Source organism: Gallus gallus, chromosome 5 (genome assembly GCF_016699485.2).
Source record: "Gallus gallus isolate bGalGal1 chromosome 5, bGalGal1.mat.broiler.GRCg7b, whole genome shotgun sequence".
NCBI lineage: Eukaryota > Metazoa > Chordata > Aves > Galliformes > Phasianidae > Gallus > Gallus gallus.
Window position 1 is genome coordinate 52,438,147 of NC_052536.1, and position 19,607 is coordinate 52,457,753.

Genomic DNA, 19,607 nt, shown 5'->3' on the forward strand with positions numbered 1-19,607 from the left:
TAGCTGCTTCTTTCCAGGACAGGGAAGAGTGGACCTCAGATATGGATCTCATTCCTTTTGTCTTTATGTTCAGCTGTATGAATATTCTGCTCTCATGAGCAAAGTATTACGAGATCTGAAGCATCTGGAAGGATTTTTCAGTTCTCACCACAGTCACTGCCACTATCATGCAGAACAAGAAAGCACCTATTTATGTATGTATCTCTGGAGAATTGCACAGCTTTGTAGATCTCCACCTACACATCCAGAGGGCCACAGCAAGAGCTGAGAGTGACAGTCACCACAACAGGATTTGCTGTGTTGATACATACAGGCCTGATGTAACCCTTCTTGCCCTTTGTGTTTTGAAAGGATTGGTCAGTTTTCCTGCCCTCCTAGCCATAGGGCAGCCCACAGTGGCTACTCTTTTATCTATTACCTAAAGGCAAACTACGTGCTGAATTTTTATGTGGTACAGGGTTGATTTCCTTTCAGGCTATGAATTTTCTGCACAAATATCCACAATGCTTAATGCACTCAATTCTTTTCAGAGCTAGGGAACCGAAGCTCCTCCTCCTCCCCATTCATGCAAGTGCTGGAAAAGAACACAGGGCAATTCTCACTATTTGCATGAAAAAATTAGACCACTCGGATATTATCAGTTCCCCTACAGATTTCAAATAAAAGCAATACCAACTGGAACGTATTATTTATAGCATTTGCACAACTTGCAGAAAAAGTGCCATGCAGGACCTCGAAAGAGCTGAATCAATGATTTGCTTTCAGTTCTCCAGTGGCACCATGTAAGAAGGAAATCCAACCAGTTTGAGTCCAACCATTTGTTTCCTTTTCATTACCATTTCACGCTCAAAGTTAAATCTAGATGATCCTTGTATTTCCTTTTATACCTCAAAGTATTTCATTCAAGTACAACAGCTTCAACTCTGAGCCAGAAAGGAAAAAACCCAAAACTCAGAGGCTGAGAAAAATTGTGACAAACCTTCTCAGTTAACTTCAGATAACAAGAATATGCACACACTGGCCATTGGTTTCACCTCAAATTTCACACAACTTCTGCAAAGAGCTGCATGTTTTCTGTGTTTCCAGCTCACAGTTCAATGGCTGCCAAAAAATTACTCTGAGGCTAGCACATATCCTGTTGAATGGGTTTAAAATGGTGATCTGATTCAAAAAGCTCTGGGCTGCTTCTTAAAAGGACATCCCTTTTCTGGCCTAGTGGGCACCACAGAAGAGAGATCTTCATGTCCCCACCTGGAGGGCTTACTGTTAATTCCAGCAAGATTAACATCATGATTAACTGCATGCCTGAGTAAACATTACAAAGCAGTGAAAGGAGCAGGAAGGAAACTCCAGCTTCAGAGAAAGTGAAGACATTAAAAAAAAGAGACAAAACTTCAGCTTTGATGTCTCTAATCATCTTTCTTTTGTCTGTCTCGTTGCTGCTGTGTACTGTTTCCTTCTGCAGTATTTAAAAAAGTATATTAAAAATAATCACTGCTTGGATTAAATCTTGGCCTGCAAAAAAAAAAAGTCACTAAGAACAGGAACGAGCGTGCTATCTTTCATTGTATTCCAAAACACATAGTACTCTATGAAAAGAAGGATGTGCCAGACTTCAGTTGGGATGTGGTTATTTTATTTCTGTTGGGGTAATCTGGAAACCCTTACCTAGCTCTCTGAGAGATAGCACATGAAGGAGGAAAGGAAACAACTCTTAAAGCAACAAATTTCAGCATCTGAGCCATGTGACACTAACAGTTTTGAAAGACAGCTTATTAAAACAAATGTTGCTATGAAGACTTCAGTAAAAAAGAAAAAAAAAAGTGCAGGCCCAAAAATAGTGAGAAAAAGACAGAGCTGCTCGCTCCAACTGCTCCATCTCCTGCAATAACCTAAGAAGTTACTTAACATTTTCCCAGAATAGATTCCCCAGATAAGATCTCCAGTGGAGCCTTTCATCCTAACATTCTTTCTTTAGACACAAAGCTGAATGGTAGTTCACTTTGCAGATAGCTCCTCTTTCTGCCAGCCCATTCATATCAAAGCTATGGCAGGATCCTGCTTCCATTGTAGCTACTCTCTTACCTCTCAGCTGACATGACAATCATCTCAAAGAACAGAAAATAAGAACTCAAGGGCACAGTGAAATAAACTGTTGGCATTGATGCAGACCAAACAGCAAACAGATGGTCAGCAAAACGATGAGAAAATAATGGAAGGGGAGACTGACAAACGATGAACAGTACAGATCAGCTTTGCTTTGGAGCTGTCTCATCAAAAGTTATTTGCTTTGTAAGCTGTGGAAAAGTTGTTCAGTTCTACACTATCTGCTGGTGCACACAGATTTCAGCTGCAATACTGCAAAGTGCATCAGGAATTCCAAGTCACAGGGGCAATTAGGTAGGTCCCTCTGTCAGTCTGCTGTTCCCACAATTCATTACGTGCAGAGCTCACCCTGAATTCCAGGACGACGGAGATGGGGGATATGGAGAGTACACTGAGGGCTTGCTAAATGTTCAAATGGTCACATGGTTTATTTTAGCTGTCCTCTTCCCCCTGAAAAAATCCTAGTAAGGGCATCTAATGCACTGGATTATTAAAACATCATCAGTAAATGACAAGGGCTCTTCTAATGGAAGATACCTTTCATAACTGGAATGCACGTGAAGTTTTATTCTCACCCCACAGTCGAGGGTTTTACCCACTCACTCACCGTTCCTACCAGTGGGTACAGGAACCCAGCACCAACACTGGCCCGAATATCTCGGATTGGCAGAATAAAACCTGTAGGTGCTCCTTTTTGTTCAGGGTCATGAGACAATGATAAGTGAGTTTTAGCCATGCAGATTGGCAGGTTTCCAAAGCCCTGGGCGTGACAGTGAAAAGAAAGAGAGAGAAGTGAAAAAACAGTAACCATTCCTGTATGCAAAAAATATTGCTGTATTTTACTATTCTCAGTGTTACCAGGTAATTTTTATGCAATTTCTTCACCCACAGCCTGTCCGATCCATTGACCATTCTGCATCCTAATTCTTTCTCTCAAACTCCGCCCCTCTTCCTACTATTAAGGGAAGAATAACTATGGATCCCAGCACGTCCAACTGAGGAGAAGGTTAATGGTACAAAGTGTTATGGAAGCACTGGATATCTAGATATCTAACTTACTTTCTTCTCTCTTCCCAAAATATTGATTCAAACAGCTCAGAACTAAAGTGCACATATAGCTGAAATGGGCTAATTAGAAGTATTTGATCAATATAATTGCATATTGTGAGGAAGGAGCAATTGTACAGCTATGGCATTTTGATAGAATTGTAAAGGAATTTACAAGAAATACAAAAAACAAGAAGTGACATATGCCAGCAGTACATGAAGTCCAGAAGTAAAACTATTCAAGCACACTAAACAAAGCTTGGACAATTGTCACCTTGCTTTCCTCTACACAACCCATTACAAACCTTCATTAATGCAGAAGGTATCTGAAAAGCAGGTAAATTTACAAGAATGTCGTGTTCAAGAACAAAAAACACGGTTGTGACTGCCCAAAATTTATATGGGTTTAAAAACTGATTGGACAACTCAGTGAGACATGACAGAAAAATAAAACAAACAACAACAACAAAAAGCAGAGACTATCGAGCACCAGTCTGACCATTTGTAGTTCCAGAATTCCCAAACCGTAAAAAAAAATTGGAGAGTGTAGAAAGCATACATGGGAGAATATAGAGAGATTACTGCATCTGCTTTCCATTTTTTTCCCCCTACACATTATTAGAGAAGTATTACTGTGACAGATTAGTTCTGTTTTCTGCACTAAAAGCCAGGGCCACTTTCTCTTTTCCCACAACACCTCCTCATCCTTCTCTGGCATGGCAGCATCCAGTGAGCCCCAGATGCATGTTGGGTGATGATCCCCTTTTATACACAGTTTGAACACCACTTCAGTATGATTATTTTAAAATGAAAAGCATCACTGGGTATCAGGAGACAGGGAAAACTAACCTGCTTAGTGTACACGGCGACTTTCTCCTGTGCTTCTGGAAGCAGCTCAATGTCACTTGCCCCATAGATCTGCTGTGCAATAATTCTGATTTTATCTATAACAGGGAGCTGGAAAAAAGACAGGGAAGTGAGCATGGCCTAGGCACTTCCAGGCCACAACATGGTAACTAACAGAAACTTCGTTACCTCTGAGTCACCATCAAATTTGTTTAAGTACAAAGTCATTAGAAATACGCACACACACACACTCTTCCACCTGATCTGTGCTGTAAAACTGTAAGATTTATTTCCAGAGAAAGAAACAAGTTAGAAATGGACATTTCATTTCCTGTTCCACAGCCTATTATATTCCCATTCTGAGCACCATGCACACCCAGAAATTCTCCAGTAAGGTAACAAGTTTGACGAAGGTTGTTCCAGTCCACGTTCTGAGAAGAATGAATGTCTCAGGTCAAAGAATACACTTCTCCCTACCCTGGAACATGGCTGCCTGTCACAGTAGTAACCTGTTTGCCATTTCTTGCTGTGTCAGAGTAGCATCTTTCACTATCAAAAGTAAACTATATTTCATTCAGTAGTCAAAACAACAGGAAATGACAAACTAGGTATTTGAGACTCGTGGAGTAAATGTTATGTTCTAAAAGCCATTTTCTTCTCAGGTTCTCTGAGCAGACTTTCAGGCAACTTTCAGCCAATTAAGCCAGACTTATTTAAAAAAAAAAAAAAAAAAGTACTTCTGTAATCACGTAAGTTCTTACCTCTACGTTATAGAGGAACCTGAAGTTGCTGGGTGTCTGTGATGCTCTCTGAACAGCCTGAGCCAATGCAACAGCTCCTTTACCACCCTCTGCCCAGTGAGTGCACACCACAGCATCGAATGCTCCCGCTTCTTTTGCCAGTTGTACTACAAGAGCCAGTTCAGCCTTTGTATCTGTCCTGTAAAGAGAAAGGTTTGCATATTTGTATCAGAACATATGCAAAGTAAATGAATGGTTTTGTATACCCTTCTCTCATTCTTGTCAACAACAGTTAAATGCTGTCTGAAGAAATTACAAGATCCAGCTATCAGGAAGCCATATCTATTGAGGAGTTATCCACCACAAGGCCACTCCACCTTGGTGAAGGATGCCACGCCAAGACAAGAGCGAGCAAGAGCTTGGCCTGGAACTACATGCAGAAACCCAAGACTGCCAACAACAGTTTTCCAGACTCTGTGCTTGTATCAACAACGCAACTCTTGTTTTTAGATGAAAACTCAAAACAGCATTAGTACTTGCTAATTTGGAGATGCTAAGATGTTCTATATCACGTGCACAGAATGCTGAAAAACATACTTTCTCTAAAACAGCTAATACACATTCACTTCAGATGAGCAATCCTTAGCTGGCTACTCTGCTTCAACTGGCATCAGCTTTAATACAGCAGTTCAAAGCCCTTCTGCTTGTATAAAGAAAGACCACACACAGATTCTGTTTCCTCTGTAGTACAATGTGCAGAGCCTTAAATGCTTCTTGGTTTGGCATGATTCTATACTGCAGACCACTGAATGCAATGTAGTCTACAGCACAGGCACTTCACCATCTGTTATGAACTTAGATTCCATATTGTCACAGGCACCTTTTGTCTACAGTAACTTAGCTGGTTTAGGGTGTAAGCAATGGCACATAACATTGATCACAAGATCCTAAGCTAAACTAAACTAGAGAATGCATTTGAAATGACTGAGCAGAGCCGAACTGTTTATTGTGCATCTTCAAGCACTGCAGAATGCTGCTTCCCACAAACAACACGTTGACAGTGCTAAAAACAAGACAGTGTGTTAAATGTAGCATAAGAAGTGCCACCATTTTATTCTCATGCATCAGTTCCACAGCCCAGCTCACTTACTTGAAAGCATTGACAGCCACCACTACTGGGACACCAAACAGCCGAGCATTTTGGATTTGTTTGCTTAGGTTACTGCAACCTTTTGCCAACAGCTGAAGATTCTGTAAAAAAAAGAGAGCAAGCAGAACGTACGTTTTATGAGAGATAGTGAAACCTTTGCTCCAAATCCACCGCATCCATAGCTCATTATTTAAGTGCCAAAGCAGGAATGGAAACCAAAGGCAAAATTTCAGAGCTGCTTTCTGAACACTTAGGACCAGTGCATGGTCTTGCATGGAAAACAGGAAAAGGAATGAATGTTTCTAATAACTTCATAGCTGAAGATGAAAATCAAGGTAAGAGAAACCACTTTATCATTTTTTTGTTATTCTTAAGTCAATACCTATGCTCATTATCTCCTCACAGTAAAACCTCATTTTCCTCTATGACACATCCATCTTCATGTATTGAATATCATTAGCAGTGAATTTCGTGACATTTGTTTGAAGTTTGTGATAACAGCTTTCACTTTATGTATATTTACATTTTACAGCATCAGAGATTATTCATGGAAGTGCAGACATTTCATCCCTTCCTATCAAAAGAGTAATCTGTAGAGAAGTGTTAGAAGTGAAAAAGCTGAACCAGATCAATTACCCAAGTGTACAAAACCATTTGAGGCACAAGGGCAGAAACAGAGATTTAGTTCACTTTCCTCCCTGCTTGCAAAAGAAGGGCAGGGGGAAAACAAAACTGCTGCTGCTAAGACGGGAGTAATTAAACAGGCACTCCGAATATTTTCAGAGACAATATTTCAGCTAGGCAATTACTCTATACTGAGAGGGTCAAGGGACACTGAGCAGACATTACTATGAAAAATTGAGTGCATAGACAATTATGCAAGCTCAGGAGAAAAGGAAGGCTCTGAATGCTGGCTGGGTCAAGTACAATAAATGCTTGAAAGAGCAGAGCCAAAGTAACAGCATTAGGAGAAAAAAAAAAAAAAAAGAACATTAAAGCTTCTATGAGGAAGCATTTCCCTGCCAGCTATAGAAATGACACACACTAGCTATCCACGCGTGCACTGAATGATAACATCGAGTAACAACTACAATTAATTGGTCAATTGTCACAACAGCTAAAGAAGATAAGATTACCTCTTCCATGTACTCCTTTGGCAAAGGTATCCCAGCAGTGACCTGGAGAGTGAATTAAAAAAATAATAATAATAATAAGAAAAAACGGGGGGGGGGTACCCCATAACATTTTTATTATGACAATTTGCACTTGATTCTTATTGAACTGCATCAAGATGCACTGTTCTACTTCAGCCTGATCCTTTTTTTCCTAAGGGAAAAAAAAAAAAAAAGACTGCCAAGATGCTCTCACAGTATAACATACTAAGGATGATGATAACAACAAATGTGCCCCAGCATACTTCTTTGGGAAAATAAAATGAGCAGGTATGTATACGTAACATACTACAACAAAGCAGCTTGCAAGCAGCAGGGACATATCGATAACTGTAAATCTCAAGGCAATTATAAGCAAATCAAACCCTACAGAGCTTTAAGTGGCTGGACTGGAACAAAAGCCCCTCAGGCCCAAATAAAACCTCGTTTACTACTTACTGCAGGCCCTCCTCCATGCATTTTCAGAGCTCGGACAGTAGCAACCAACACCACCACATTAGGCCGGAGATCAGAATAACGACACTTAATGTTGAAGAATTTCTCCATGCCTATGTCTGCACCAAATCCTGCTTCTGTAACTGGAGTAGGAAAAAAAAAACAACTCAGAAGTTTGTGAGAGGTTGCTGGGCAGAGAAATCAGTGCTCTGGTTACAGAAATCAGAAGCTTCTTCTGGGACAGAAAAAAAACCAAAAAACAGCAAAGGTAGTCATGATAAAAAAAAAAGGAAATCTTCCCCTGAAAAACAAACAAACACCACACACTTACCAACAAAACCCTCTTTACCCACAAGCTTCAGCGCTATTTTGTCTGCCAACACTGAGGAATTCCCATGTGCAATATTGGCAAAAGGTCCCGCATGAACAAACACAGGGGTTCCCTAGGAAATGGAGGAGGGTGAAGGAGGCAAAGAGAAATAAAGAAAATCAGGGGGTAACATTTTGCACATCCGCAGCATTTCAGGAGCTAAGTACTACGGTATCTGAAGGTTAAAAAAGGAAGTTCTTAGAAGACAGATCTTAAAGCCCTCTGATTAAATATTCGTTATCAGTACTAAGGGCTGCATCGCCAACTGGATTATTATAATCTACAGAAGTGGAGATATTAACCCACTTAGGAAATGGATGGCTAAATCTTAGCAACTCTGCCATTCTCTTGCACCCATACTGTCTAGATTTTCAAAACATTTCCTGACATTAGTCAACAAAACAGACACAGCAAGATGTACTGCATTTCCCCAGGGCCATCCCACATGCCAATGGCAGACCTATAAAGAAGCTTTTCTTTTTCCCCAGCCCTGAATCTTAGGTAGGAAACCACAAATTAGCTTCTAAGTCTAAACAGAGTAAGTCCACACTGACTGTGATGAATGAGCTTGATCAGATGCTCCTTGCTTCTGAGAACACAAAGTGAATCATCCGTGCTCACCTCTAGCGTCTGCATGAGGTTTGGCTTAACAGCATCTTTCATCAAGACAGCCAGAGCACCAGTCACTCCCTAAAAGAAAAAACAAAGACAGCTATCAGTTTCCAGATGTACTGAGACAGTTCCTATACTGTGTCAAGACCTTCTGGCGAGCTTGCAGGAACGCAACCAGCAGTTGCTGCAGAATATGCTGGTCTGAGCAGAGCAGAATTATGCCTTTTGCATCCTTCTAAGGTAAATGGTGATTTCTGGTGAGTGCAGCCTCTTCCATTACAACCTTGCTTAGCCAACTTAGTGGTAAATACAAACTGCTGTTTTAATGCTATAATGAGGTGAGAAAGGAAGAGCAGTGAGAGAGTAACCCTTAGGTACACATGATTTCCTATGCCCCATTCAATGGCAGAAAGCAGGGAAAGTTTTTCAAGACAATTTCTTCTTCCCTTTTAATGTCAATTGAACTGCAGCACTCAATTACATATCTATATATTTTTTAAAGACATTCACTTCTATGTTTCATTAGTCTCAGTCGTGCCACATGAAAGCTTAGTTAACATTTAATGGATAAGCTTTAAACTTCAGTCATCTCTAGAATAATGAAAGATACAGAGCAAGATTTCCATGATGACATTTCAGGCCTGTCAATCAATAACACTTCAATACATCTCCATCTCTGAAAACCCATAGTAAGTTTTTGATTCCTCATTTCTCCCCAGTTCCTTTGAGCTTCCTGATAGCATGCTCATGATACTGGTTGTACTACAGCAGAAGGATCTGGACATCTTATTGTGTCAGTCTGGTCCCTGCAATCACCATGTTCTGGCCTGTATGAGGGGCATGCAACACAGTCCTAACCAAGCAAGCCAATACCCACCACCTGCAAAAATGTGCAATGAAGGTCCAGAGCCAGGCCACACTGCCAATCAACTGCTTCTTAGAGTTATTGTGGGATGAACATAAAACAAAAACATATAACAGAAGACCAGTATCGCTCCTCTGCTGACTAGTGGAACAGTCCTGAGCCTGTTTTCTGTCCTGAGGCCAAGTGACAGGGCACAGTTCGCATACAGAGCTCAATTCCCTTCACCTTCTCCAGACAGGGTTGTTACCTACAAAATATTTATTGGAAAAAGTGTCTGGAGCACAAGCTATCCCCTGAACAATGCTGAAGCACTGTATGGGAGAGTTCTAACTGACATACTCCACGGATGTTTCAAGAACTGCTCCAGTGGACAGTTGCGAGACAGTACTGCAGCTGTGACTGTTGCTTATAACTATATACTGGTAACAGACATCACTAGCGCTGTTAAATTAAACATTTCATTCAGTGGAAATAGATTTGTGCCTCTCACAATGGCTGCCTTATGGAAACCTTCCACACGTTCCACTTTTATTCACAGTCTCTCAGCATAAGATATTTCATCATCTGTAACTAGATTCGCACCAGGCTTTGTCCCTGCTTTACGTTTTCCTTTCTCCAGGAAGCTTAAAAAAAATCAGATGGCTGGCAGGATGCATTCTGAATTCTTCTTATTTGTAAATATGCTTTTTTATTTAGAAGCCACCACGTACTTCTTCTTAATTCCTATGGTGCTAGCTTTGATTTGACACACAGTACATTGCACAGAACCCTTTGTCCCTGCCCAAAACACATGTATGCACAGTCTCTAGTAAGGTGCTAGCCACGCCAAAGTAGAAATCCTTTACTAACTCAAGAGACTAAAATTTCATCTTTAATGTTCTATATACTAAAGTCCATCCCATACAGAACCATCTCAATGTTTTTCAATCCAAGGCCTTTCAGAAGTAATAGAAGAAAGTTAGTATTCAAGAACGGAATAACTCTCTTACAAGGTCATCTGTTGTAACCGGTTCTCCTCTCTTGCTGGAAGCTACTACCATTCTGCCCAGTCGCTTTTTCATGTCATCCAGGCCATCAGAGAGTGCTAGAACTGCCATGATTTCACTGCTCACCGTGATGTCAAACTGAGCCTTCAGGAGACAAATAAAGAATGTGAATTCATCAAGATTCCTCAGCAGAAATCTTTACCTTACTCAAATTCTTGGGGGAAAAATGTCAGTTATCACCATTATCATAAAAAAAATAAATACAGACATACATCCATGAGTACAAATCTAAAACATTACTCTCAGAATATACATAATTTAAATTCACAGTTTCAAATCAGATTATTTTCTGCAAAATAAAGTAAGATATACTCATTCCATTGCAATTACACGACTCCCTCCTGGCACAAAACTGGTGATTCATGTAAGAACATTAACAATACAATTTTGAAGACTGAGCTTACTAACTCATCTAACCATTGCTAAATGGTACGGTATAAGACAAAGAAAAAAAAAAAACACGAAAACCAACACTTGGTTCTATAGCAAAGGAAGGGTAGAATTCATCTGACATAATACCTCCATTGAAGCTAGGCACCCTAAAGACCTTTTTTGGTAAATAAAAAGAGGCCTCTATGGGCACAACTCATTTGAACTGTTAATTTGACATCCTTACTTAAAGGATGAAAGAAATCATGGTCCTGATTGCCTATTTTTCTATGCTGATTATATAATGAATCTAGGTTGCAAGCTCAGATATTGTGTTGAATTAGGGCCAGATGCATCCCACCCAAAGCACGTGCGCTGGCTAAGATTAGCAATTGCCAGGCACCATATATGCAGAGAGCATTCATATGTCACTGTTACTATGCCACAGTCATCCCAATTCAGGAATCCAACAATCAAGAAAGGGATGAAAAGAACAGATAGTAGAACTATACATTGCATTGGTAGCAATTTAACTGCTTGGTCGAAGAGACTTTCTGCTGTCTCTATGACAAGGTACCAGTAAGACAAACATCTGGAGTTGAAGAAGTTTACTTCAGGATCGTGTTTTTCCAAAGCGTTTTTTTAAGAGATCCAAGAAAGGAGAATAATTACCATTCGTGAAAAGCCTTTTTCTGTTGGAGACTGTCCAATAGTGATTCTCCTAAGGAATCTGTCATTTGTATCCAGTACTGTGAGGATGCAGAAATAAAGATGTAAGAAGTCACACTGCATGACCTAATCACATCTATATACCACCACAAACACTTGGCTAGATAAACTGTGAATAGAGGATGGCAGCTTGGGACACCATCCTCTCCAACTGAACTGCAACGATGTTAAGATGCTCACAGTCAATGCAGACTGGACTTGACCCAGAAGTCTACCTCCCTGTGTGCTCAGTAACCACAAGTCCAAAACCCCACTGAAAAAAGGAGCTGCTGCTATTATTCCAATTTCTTTTTCATCGTTATTAGTCAAAAATGAAATCAGGAAATTACTATGGAAAAAAGCAATGAAATTATCATTTTGTAAATGAAAGGATAAAATGGTCAGATTCTACTATTTAATGACATTCCCTACAACCCCATTAGCTCAAATTACCCTTGAAACTCAAACGACCAAATATTGGCTTAAATGTACTGTTTTCTTTTTTTCTTTCTTTTTTTTTTTTTTCCCCCTAGCTTCTTGAAAAATTCTAAGTATTTTACAAAATATTTCCCACGAGGCAGACTAATTCAGCTCCATTATAGGTTATGAAGCAAATTCTGGAGAGTAATTTCACATGTATTTTCATAAAAAGAAGGAAAACCAATACTCTTGGGGTCTAAATCACCTTCACCCCCCCCCCCCCCCCCCCTTATCTGAAATTCCTTTTTTTTTTTAGTGATATATTAATTTAGTAAGACCAGAGATTGATCTTACTTCAGGTATCTTTAAACATGTTTAAAAAAAAAAAACCAAAACATTGAGCCTTTTTCTGCTGTTAGTCCCCGAGAGAGCAAGTGGGCAGACTAAAATTCAGTTTAATTCCAGAGCAGTAGCCTGTCCTCACTCACAGCTCTTTCTCAAATGTGCAGGCAGAAAGAATGTTTGCTATGGTTGCCAGACTGAAAACTCTCTCAGTGACCATCAAAACTGCAAGCAGAAACTTGCACTCATTAGTGAGGCCCAGTCTGAATTCACAAAAATTAAGATTGAAGCCCTGGTGTCAGACCCATTAGAAACAGGTTCTCATCTGCAGGCACTCATCACACCAAATAGAGAGACCAGCACTGCTTTGATTCCCTTTATCCCAGAAAACTTTGCTCTTTCTATAATTGCAACTTCATTTGATAAGTTTTGGTGTTCTTTTGTTGTTGCTGTTGTTTGTTTTTTAGCAATACTTTAATGGTTCTTGTACCTCTTTGCCATGTTATGGTGGCTGGGTCAATGTCCAATCTCACAAATAAGTTTACTTCCTCCTTTGTCAAGGCTGCAGGATCAGTTTTGCTAATGCCCAATTTCTGTGGGAGGAAAGAAGAAATAATAATAATAAAAAAGTATAATGAAAAGATTTAGAGAAATGAACCTTTCACCACAACAATTAGCCTTTGGCAGCAGCACCTGAATATCCAGAAATAAGGAGGAAATGCCCTACCACTGTCCCCTCAAGTCCCACAACAACATAAATTGATCCGTATCAGTGTAAACCTGGAAGCAGAGCTTGCTGCTTGCCAACTAGCAAAGGGCAATGCAAATAATAGAGCACATCAGGGCAGCCTGTCACCTAATTTTGTGCAAGGCATCTACAGAAAACATAAGAAGAAACTGCAGAGCTTTCTTTACATGCCTTGTTCTAACCATTAGTTTCACATGCTTACATCCATTTCTCATTAGTTTGCCTGGGGTCACTGCACACAGCCATACATATTTGAAGACACGGCTTTCAGCACGCTGGTTAAGCAGCACAAAGGAGGAATTAAACAATTCGGTCACAAGGCTGCCAGCATCCCAGAAAGCTGATCCTGAACATACTGAGAGGATGGGCAGTTTGCCAAGTTGCTTAATTGAGAGAAGAATTATCTCAAGACTGATACAAGTGCAAGCTTAGAAATGAAGAAAACGATTGAGTTGATTTATGAACGAGCAAGCCTTTTTTAATTAACTAGACAGCTAAGTCCTATTTTCTCCAGAAGAACAGCAGGGAAGAAAGAGGTCTGTTCTCTTCCTCTTCAAGTACAGTACTAAAAACAAACAAACAAATCCCCACCATACCATGAAAAAGATCCTCTTTCTCGAGTATTAGCATCCTTACAGCCCACCAAGCCACATGACAGAGCTACTCTGCTCAGCAGTGGAAGCAAGCCACGTATTTTCTAATGTTTGAAAAATTATAGCTAATTAATAAAGCAGAATTTTATCTTCCTAAGTATTCTATTGGTCCTGGCCTCCAAGTGGGCAACTCATAGAGCATGAATACTGTTCAAACGGGTTTGTTCTTGGAATAAGCTTAGCAGGACCCACTCTGCTCTTCTAGCCAGAAGGTTCAAGCCCAATGCAAAAACTACTCTTCTTCCTCATTTTTGAAGAGGCTAGGGACACACACAGGTTCATGTTCATTACTGAGAACTGGAGGAACTGTGACGTGCTCAGGGTCCAACATTCAGTGGTAGGTGTACTCATTTAACTGAGATTCTTCTTCCTGAGCCAAAAAGTAAGGGATGCAGAGGACACATTTTTTCTTTTGTTTCCTGATTGCTCAATCTGGACAAGACAAGAAAATCTTTACCTTCTCTTTTTTTGCTGAATTTTGTAAGCTGTCTTTTTTTGTGCTGCATTATCTATACAGCTGTCACACGAACAGGAATTATTCATCTTTATCTGTAGCTGACCGTAACAGACAAAGACTAATGCTGGTCTTTTCTAAAACTACATTAGGAACAGTAAATTGTCACTATTAACAAAGGGCACTAATCTCTCTGCTTCTTCCCACTGTGTTACTCACACAGCATATAACAAAGTCAAATCAAATGATTCTTTCCCTTGGAACTTCATCTCATTGTTATCTGTGCTGTAACATGGGCTACCAGACTTTTGCACGCTTGACGCAGAAAACAAATGCTAGCAGAATGACAACCCAGTTGATGGTTGGTCGAGTCAGTTTCTTATGTCAGACGATAAGTGATAAGGAGCAAGGAAATGGTCTCAAGCTGAGCCAGGGGAGGTTTAAAATGACTATTAGGAAGAATTTCTCTGTGGAAATGGTGGTTAGGCACTGGAACAGGCTGCCTAGGGAAGTGGTGGAGTCCGCATCCCTAGAGGCATTTAAGGTATGAGGACATGGCACTAAGTGACATAGTTTAGTGACAGGACTACTCCATAAGTTGGGCTATGATCTTGAAGGTATTTTCCAGCCTAGGTGATTCTGTGACTACAGGGCAACACAAATGTTTTTGTAACCAAACTCAGAATACATAAAGGTGGAGTAAGTAGAACTGAATCAGAAACCAGCGTGAAACTAGTGAACTTACTTGTAGTCTTCGGATTTGAATCTCTGAGAACTTCCTGACACCATTGACCGAAGGCACCAAACGGTTATAGAGGGCCTGGCAGAACAAAACATACAGTTAGTACTGCTGGCACACCCCAAACATCTTGACCAGAATGAGATGGGTTGAAATACATGAGAAGAAAGGATCCTACCTGGTCACTTTGAGTTAGCTCATGGAATATACGTGTGTCCACAGCAGCAGCAACCAGGTTGTTCGCTGCAGTGATAGCATGGATGTCACCGGTGAGGTGAAGGTTAAACTGAAGGACATAAAACATATCATTTATCTCATCTTGCTGCAATTTTCATATATTTCAATACATCGTAGACAGGTGGAGAGAGACATATTAATAGCAACACTTAAGTGAGTGAGGGTGGAGGGGGAAGAGATTGCTCAGTGCAGTATGTGGAAGAGAGGAAAGAATTTCTCTTAAACAGAAAAATGCCTCCCCCACATTTATGTCATTTCACAAACTTCCAGAACAAAGCTTCCAAATAAGATTTTTACACAAGAACCATTCCTTAATATCTGAGAACAACATGGTACAGCATATCTGCATTGCTCCTCCTTCACCTTCCTTCTGACCCACTCACATCATTTGCACAACAGGCTTCACACATACCTTAGCTAAAGCTCCTACTGCTCCCACAAATGTATCTGAGCTAAATTCAAGCCAGCAGCCTTGGGTGGTGCTAGCAATAGAGCTGTGGTTGCAAAGAGCTCTGCATAAGCTAACCACTCACACACAGTGTCGTAGGCAGGACTTGCAGACCACATACTACACAGTGACAATGCTAGTAATTTTCTAGGTTCTGTCTTGTTAAAAGACGGTATGAGTGGGTTTGTCTATGTGAGTTTTCTTCCTGCGCTGTAGCTATACTGACAAAAGATTTTGGGTATAGAGTTTACTTGACAAACCTGCATTAGGGTAGAGAAGGAAGGCTGTTATGACGATTCTTTTCCTCTGTAGCAGTGCAGCACAGGAGGAGGATGCAAAATCGACAATAGAAAAGTGGTATGACAGAAGACTATGATACCACTGTGTCAGAGCCCTGCTACTGCAGTCTTATAAACCAAACAGCAAAAAAACCCAGAGTGGGACTAGTCACACAGTAGTTATAAATACTAATTAGGAAACGCCAATTTTCTTATTCTACATATATGCAATAAGAAGCAATTATTACCACCTTAGTTCTACAGTCATCACTGAAAAATGTCTCACTTGCTAATAATTTTCTGGGATGAAAGCTGCATGCAGAAACATCTGATGGCGTATCAAGGTCATTATTGCATCTAGTATATCATAAAATGTTAGTACTTGGAGTCATGCATTGATTAAAACACTCCCACAAGATCACAACATATTTTTCTACCATGTGGGTCATTCTTGAAGTCCTTTCATATATCACAGAATCACAGAATGGCCTGGGTTGAAAAGGACCACAATGATCATCTAGTTTGCTACGTGCAGGGTCGCCAACCACTAGACCGGGCTGCCCAGAGCCACATCCAACCTGGCTTTGAGTGCCTGTAGGGATGGGGCATCCACAGCCTCCTTGGGCAACTTTCAGCCAGTTTATTTCAAGTGTGAGCCTGTTTCCCACTGCTGCACACGCCCCAATCTTTTACCTTGTCTTACTAATGCTCTCAAACAGGAGGAGGTTATTGTTCCTGTCACATCTATCATTCACACATGTTTTTGGCACATGACTACATCAATCATCTGCCTCCTTAACAATTTTTATTTTTCCTCCTCCCAGATCTTCTCTGGACTTGCTGCACCAATAGGAACAAACAGCCCTTTTGATCATTTTCGCTTTTCCTCCGAAAACTGTCCTGCATCAACCTATGGTGCACAAGACAAAGGTAAGATTCTATAGGCAATTACAAGAGAGTTGGGGGATGCACAAGAGCACGAGCTACACGTGCCTGTCAGTTCCCTGCCCCCAGTCAAAGGATTTTACTTGTTGCCAAGTCACACCAAAAAAGCACTGCAGTGCCAGTCACCCACAGGCTGAGGTCTTGGTATTACTGATTTGCATTTTCCCTTTTCCCATTCCACGTCAGTAATCTAAAACACAAGCACACCAAAATAGCTCACAGAAGGAGTCAATGACCACTCTTGCTGACAGAACTATTTAATATGCTTCCAAAACATATTAAGTCATTATAATCTTAATTTCAGTGCTGGGAAAAAGAGGCACGGGATGTACTTTGCTCAAGGGTATGCAGTAATTCGGGGCAGAAGAGGAGAGGAAACAGAGGGACTGGGAATTCTCAGTTCTGTGAAATTCCCTGACCATGCAGACACTCTTCTGAAACAAACAAAGAAGTGCATTTTCTAAAAAAGCTTTACTGAAATCAAGCAATCATTCTTGCAGTGCTACACTGGGACATAGGAAAAAAAAAATATTAAGTTATCTGACTGCAATATTTCTTCAAGGTCTGCAAGCTAACAGTGCAATGCGGCTTGGCATAAACAATTACCTCTTCCATGGGAACAACTTGAGAATAGCCACCACCAGCAGCTCCTCCTATGGAAAGACAACAGTCAAATCATGCAAATAAAGGTCTCCTTAGCTCAGGGTGGTAATATATGTATTTTATTAATGACTTTAAGAAGGCAGCTTAGTTAATACCCCAGCATAGCACTTGAGGAAACACTGAAAAACTTACCAAGGCTTTTTCTTTCTTAAAGAAATGTCACCCTAACTGGGAATTATGTAAAACTACAATGCAGCATTCAAGGATTTTTGGTCTGGTATCTTCTCCTACTTAGTCAGCTCATACCTTTTATACCAAAGGTTGGCCCCTGAGAAGGCTGCCGAACACAAGCAAAGACATTCTGGTGAAGGTGTGCTCCTAAGGCTTGAACAAGACCTATGGTGGTGGTGCTTTTCCCCTCTCCCAAAGGTGTGGGAGTAATCCTGCAGTGAGAAAGTACAACAGATACAATGAAACTCCTGTGGCAGGCGAACCTCAAAACACTTAGAGGCACAACACAGGCACCCAGTGACTGCAGTTAAGGCCAATACTCCATACAGTCAGCTTACCAAAAGACAGTACAACAACAAGCAACACTATCAAAATTTCTTTTGATCCTGACACCATGTAAGCAATGTCTTCTTAGTTAATGTAGTACCTACCCAGTAACAACGACATATTTGCCATCAGGTTGGTTCTTCAGACGTTTCAGAGCTGACAGATGAACCTTGGCTTTAGTTTGGCCATACAGCTCTATCTCATCAGGGAGGAGGCCAATTTCTTTTGCAACTTGATCAATGGGCTTGGGTATGCAAGATCGTGATATTTCAATATCACTGGAAGAAAGAGAGCAAAGGCAATTAGTAAATATTACTGACTTCTCACAAACATCCTGCTTTTGGCAACATGGGTCAGAAGCACTTGATTTGCATTCTAAAAGCGAAGCTTCACCCTTTCCTAACTAAATGAATCAATTCCACTAATATTGGCTATAGTAGAATACAAGTATCTTCAGAGGACAACAACAACAACATAAACCAAACACAATTATACAAAAGAATGACTTTCTGTAGACACCATGTAAAGCTCTGTTATCATATCTCTGTGTTTTCAAATCCTTGTGGATTCTACCAACTCCCACTTTAAGGTGCTACGTTTTTGCCACGTCAGACAGAAAAACTGCAACATGCTGAGTCAGCAAGTATCTAGCTCACACAAAACTGTGGAGAACCATGTTTATACCTTAATGTTATAAGGATGACCCAAGCCTACATTTCAACATGTGTCACAGGACCACTGATGATTAGCTCTGCTCGCCCAGGAGTCCTCGCACTGCTTTCTCTCTACATCTCTCCAAACTTCAACCCAAGTTACACTCTACATACTTGTACGCCCTATATTATACAACACTTGCCAACAGAAGTGAGTACTACAACACATGAACATCAGTGGCTTCACTGAAAGCATTACCTTGGAACAGGCATCTTTAGGGTAAGTTGGTTGTATTGGATGTTCCATTTTCCAGGCTGGAATTTCTCCAGAAAACGCTGTGCGCTCTCCACTGTACTCTAAATCAAGCATGAAAAGGTATTACAGCAACAACCGTTGTAGGAACCTTGTTGGTTAATAGAGCCTTATATGGGTTTTCCCCTCCTCTTTATCTCAGTTTGGACTAATATAAAGTGCTTTAATTTAGAACTACTGCTAACAATGCAGAATGAGGTCTTGCTTTGAATTTCCTTGAGAGGAATACAGACAGATTTGTCTAGGTCTGTAGAGATACTGATAGATAAAAATCCAGTCCTGTGAAATATATTATTTATATGTAAATATTAATATATATATAGCACCTTTTACTGTGCTTTTCTTTTTGGTGTTGTGTGTCAACACCATCTCTTAAGCAAAACAAGGAACAGAGGAAGCAGCTTTACTCTGCTAACCTGCTCCTCCTTATCCCGTTACCTTGTGAAGAGTTTTAGAATTACATCCAGACCTCTGTAAAACAACCCAGTTCTCACAGTTTTGAGAATGTACAGTTTAAAAAATAAAAATAAAAAATACATGCACACACAAAAATCCAAAAGACAGTTGTTCTTCCTAACATTTTCTTCATGTTCACTGTCTTTATTGGTCTGCAAATACTAACTAGACTTGTATACAAGCAAGGAAGAAGCACCAACTTCGCTCTGTAGTGTGCTGATGGTCAGCAGCAACATACCCCAAAGGCAAACATAGAGGAGATGACTTGTGATGTCTCACATTCTGTTCACATAC

General features: G+C 40.4%; 1 protein-coding gene across 4 annotated transcripts in view; it reads right to left on the bottom strand.

Moving 5' to 3' along the window:
• The window catches only part of MTHFD1 (methylenetetrahydrofolate dehydrogenase, cyclohydrolase and formyltetrahydrofolate synthetase 1), a 41,681-nt gene that overhangs the window by 6,647 nt on the left and 15,427 nt on the right, over positions 1 to 19,607 (bottom strand). For 3 of the 4 annotated variants that reach the window (NM_001397228.1, NM_001039303.2, NM_001397229.1), the window contains exons 10-26: positions 18,804 to 18,901; positions 17,996 to 18,169; positions 17,640 to 17,776; positions 17,337 to 17,383; positions 15,001 to 15,108; positions 14,829 to 14,903; positions 12,719 to 12,821; positions 11,431 to 11,507; positions 10,333 to 10,473; positions 8,488 to 8,556; positions 7,828 to 7,939; positions 7,500 to 7,639; positions 7,026 to 7,067; positions 5,890 to 5,990; positions 4,761 to 4,938; positions 4,003 to 4,110; positions 2,714 to 2,866 (exon numbers count right to left, since the gene is read on the bottom strand). In NM_001397228.1, coding sequence (NP_001384157.1) covers positions 2,714 to 2,866; positions 4,003 to 4,110; positions 4,761 to 4,938; positions 5,890 to 5,990; positions 7,026 to 7,067; positions 7,500 to 7,639; positions 7,828 to 7,939; positions 8,488 to 8,556; positions 10,333 to 10,473; positions 11,431 to 11,507; positions 12,719 to 12,821; positions 14,829 to 14,903; positions 15,001 to 15,108; positions 17,337 to 17,383; positions 17,640 to 17,776; positions 17,996 to 18,169; positions 18,804 to 18,901 — 1,863 coding nt within the window. Of the gene's footprint in view, positions 1 to 2,713; positions 2,867 to 4,002; positions 4,111 to 4,760; positions 4,939 to 5,889; positions 5,991 to 7,025; positions 7,068 to 7,499; positions 7,640 to 7,821; positions 7,940 to 8,487; positions 8,557 to 10,332; positions 10,474 to 11,430; positions 11,508 to 12,718; positions 12,822 to 14,828; positions 14,904 to 15,000; positions 15,109 to 17,336; positions 17,384 to 17,639; positions 17,777 to 17,995; positions 18,170 to 18,803; positions 18,902 to 19,607 lie in introns of all 4 variants that reach the window. The other variant, NM_001397227.1, reaches the window with a different exon arrangement.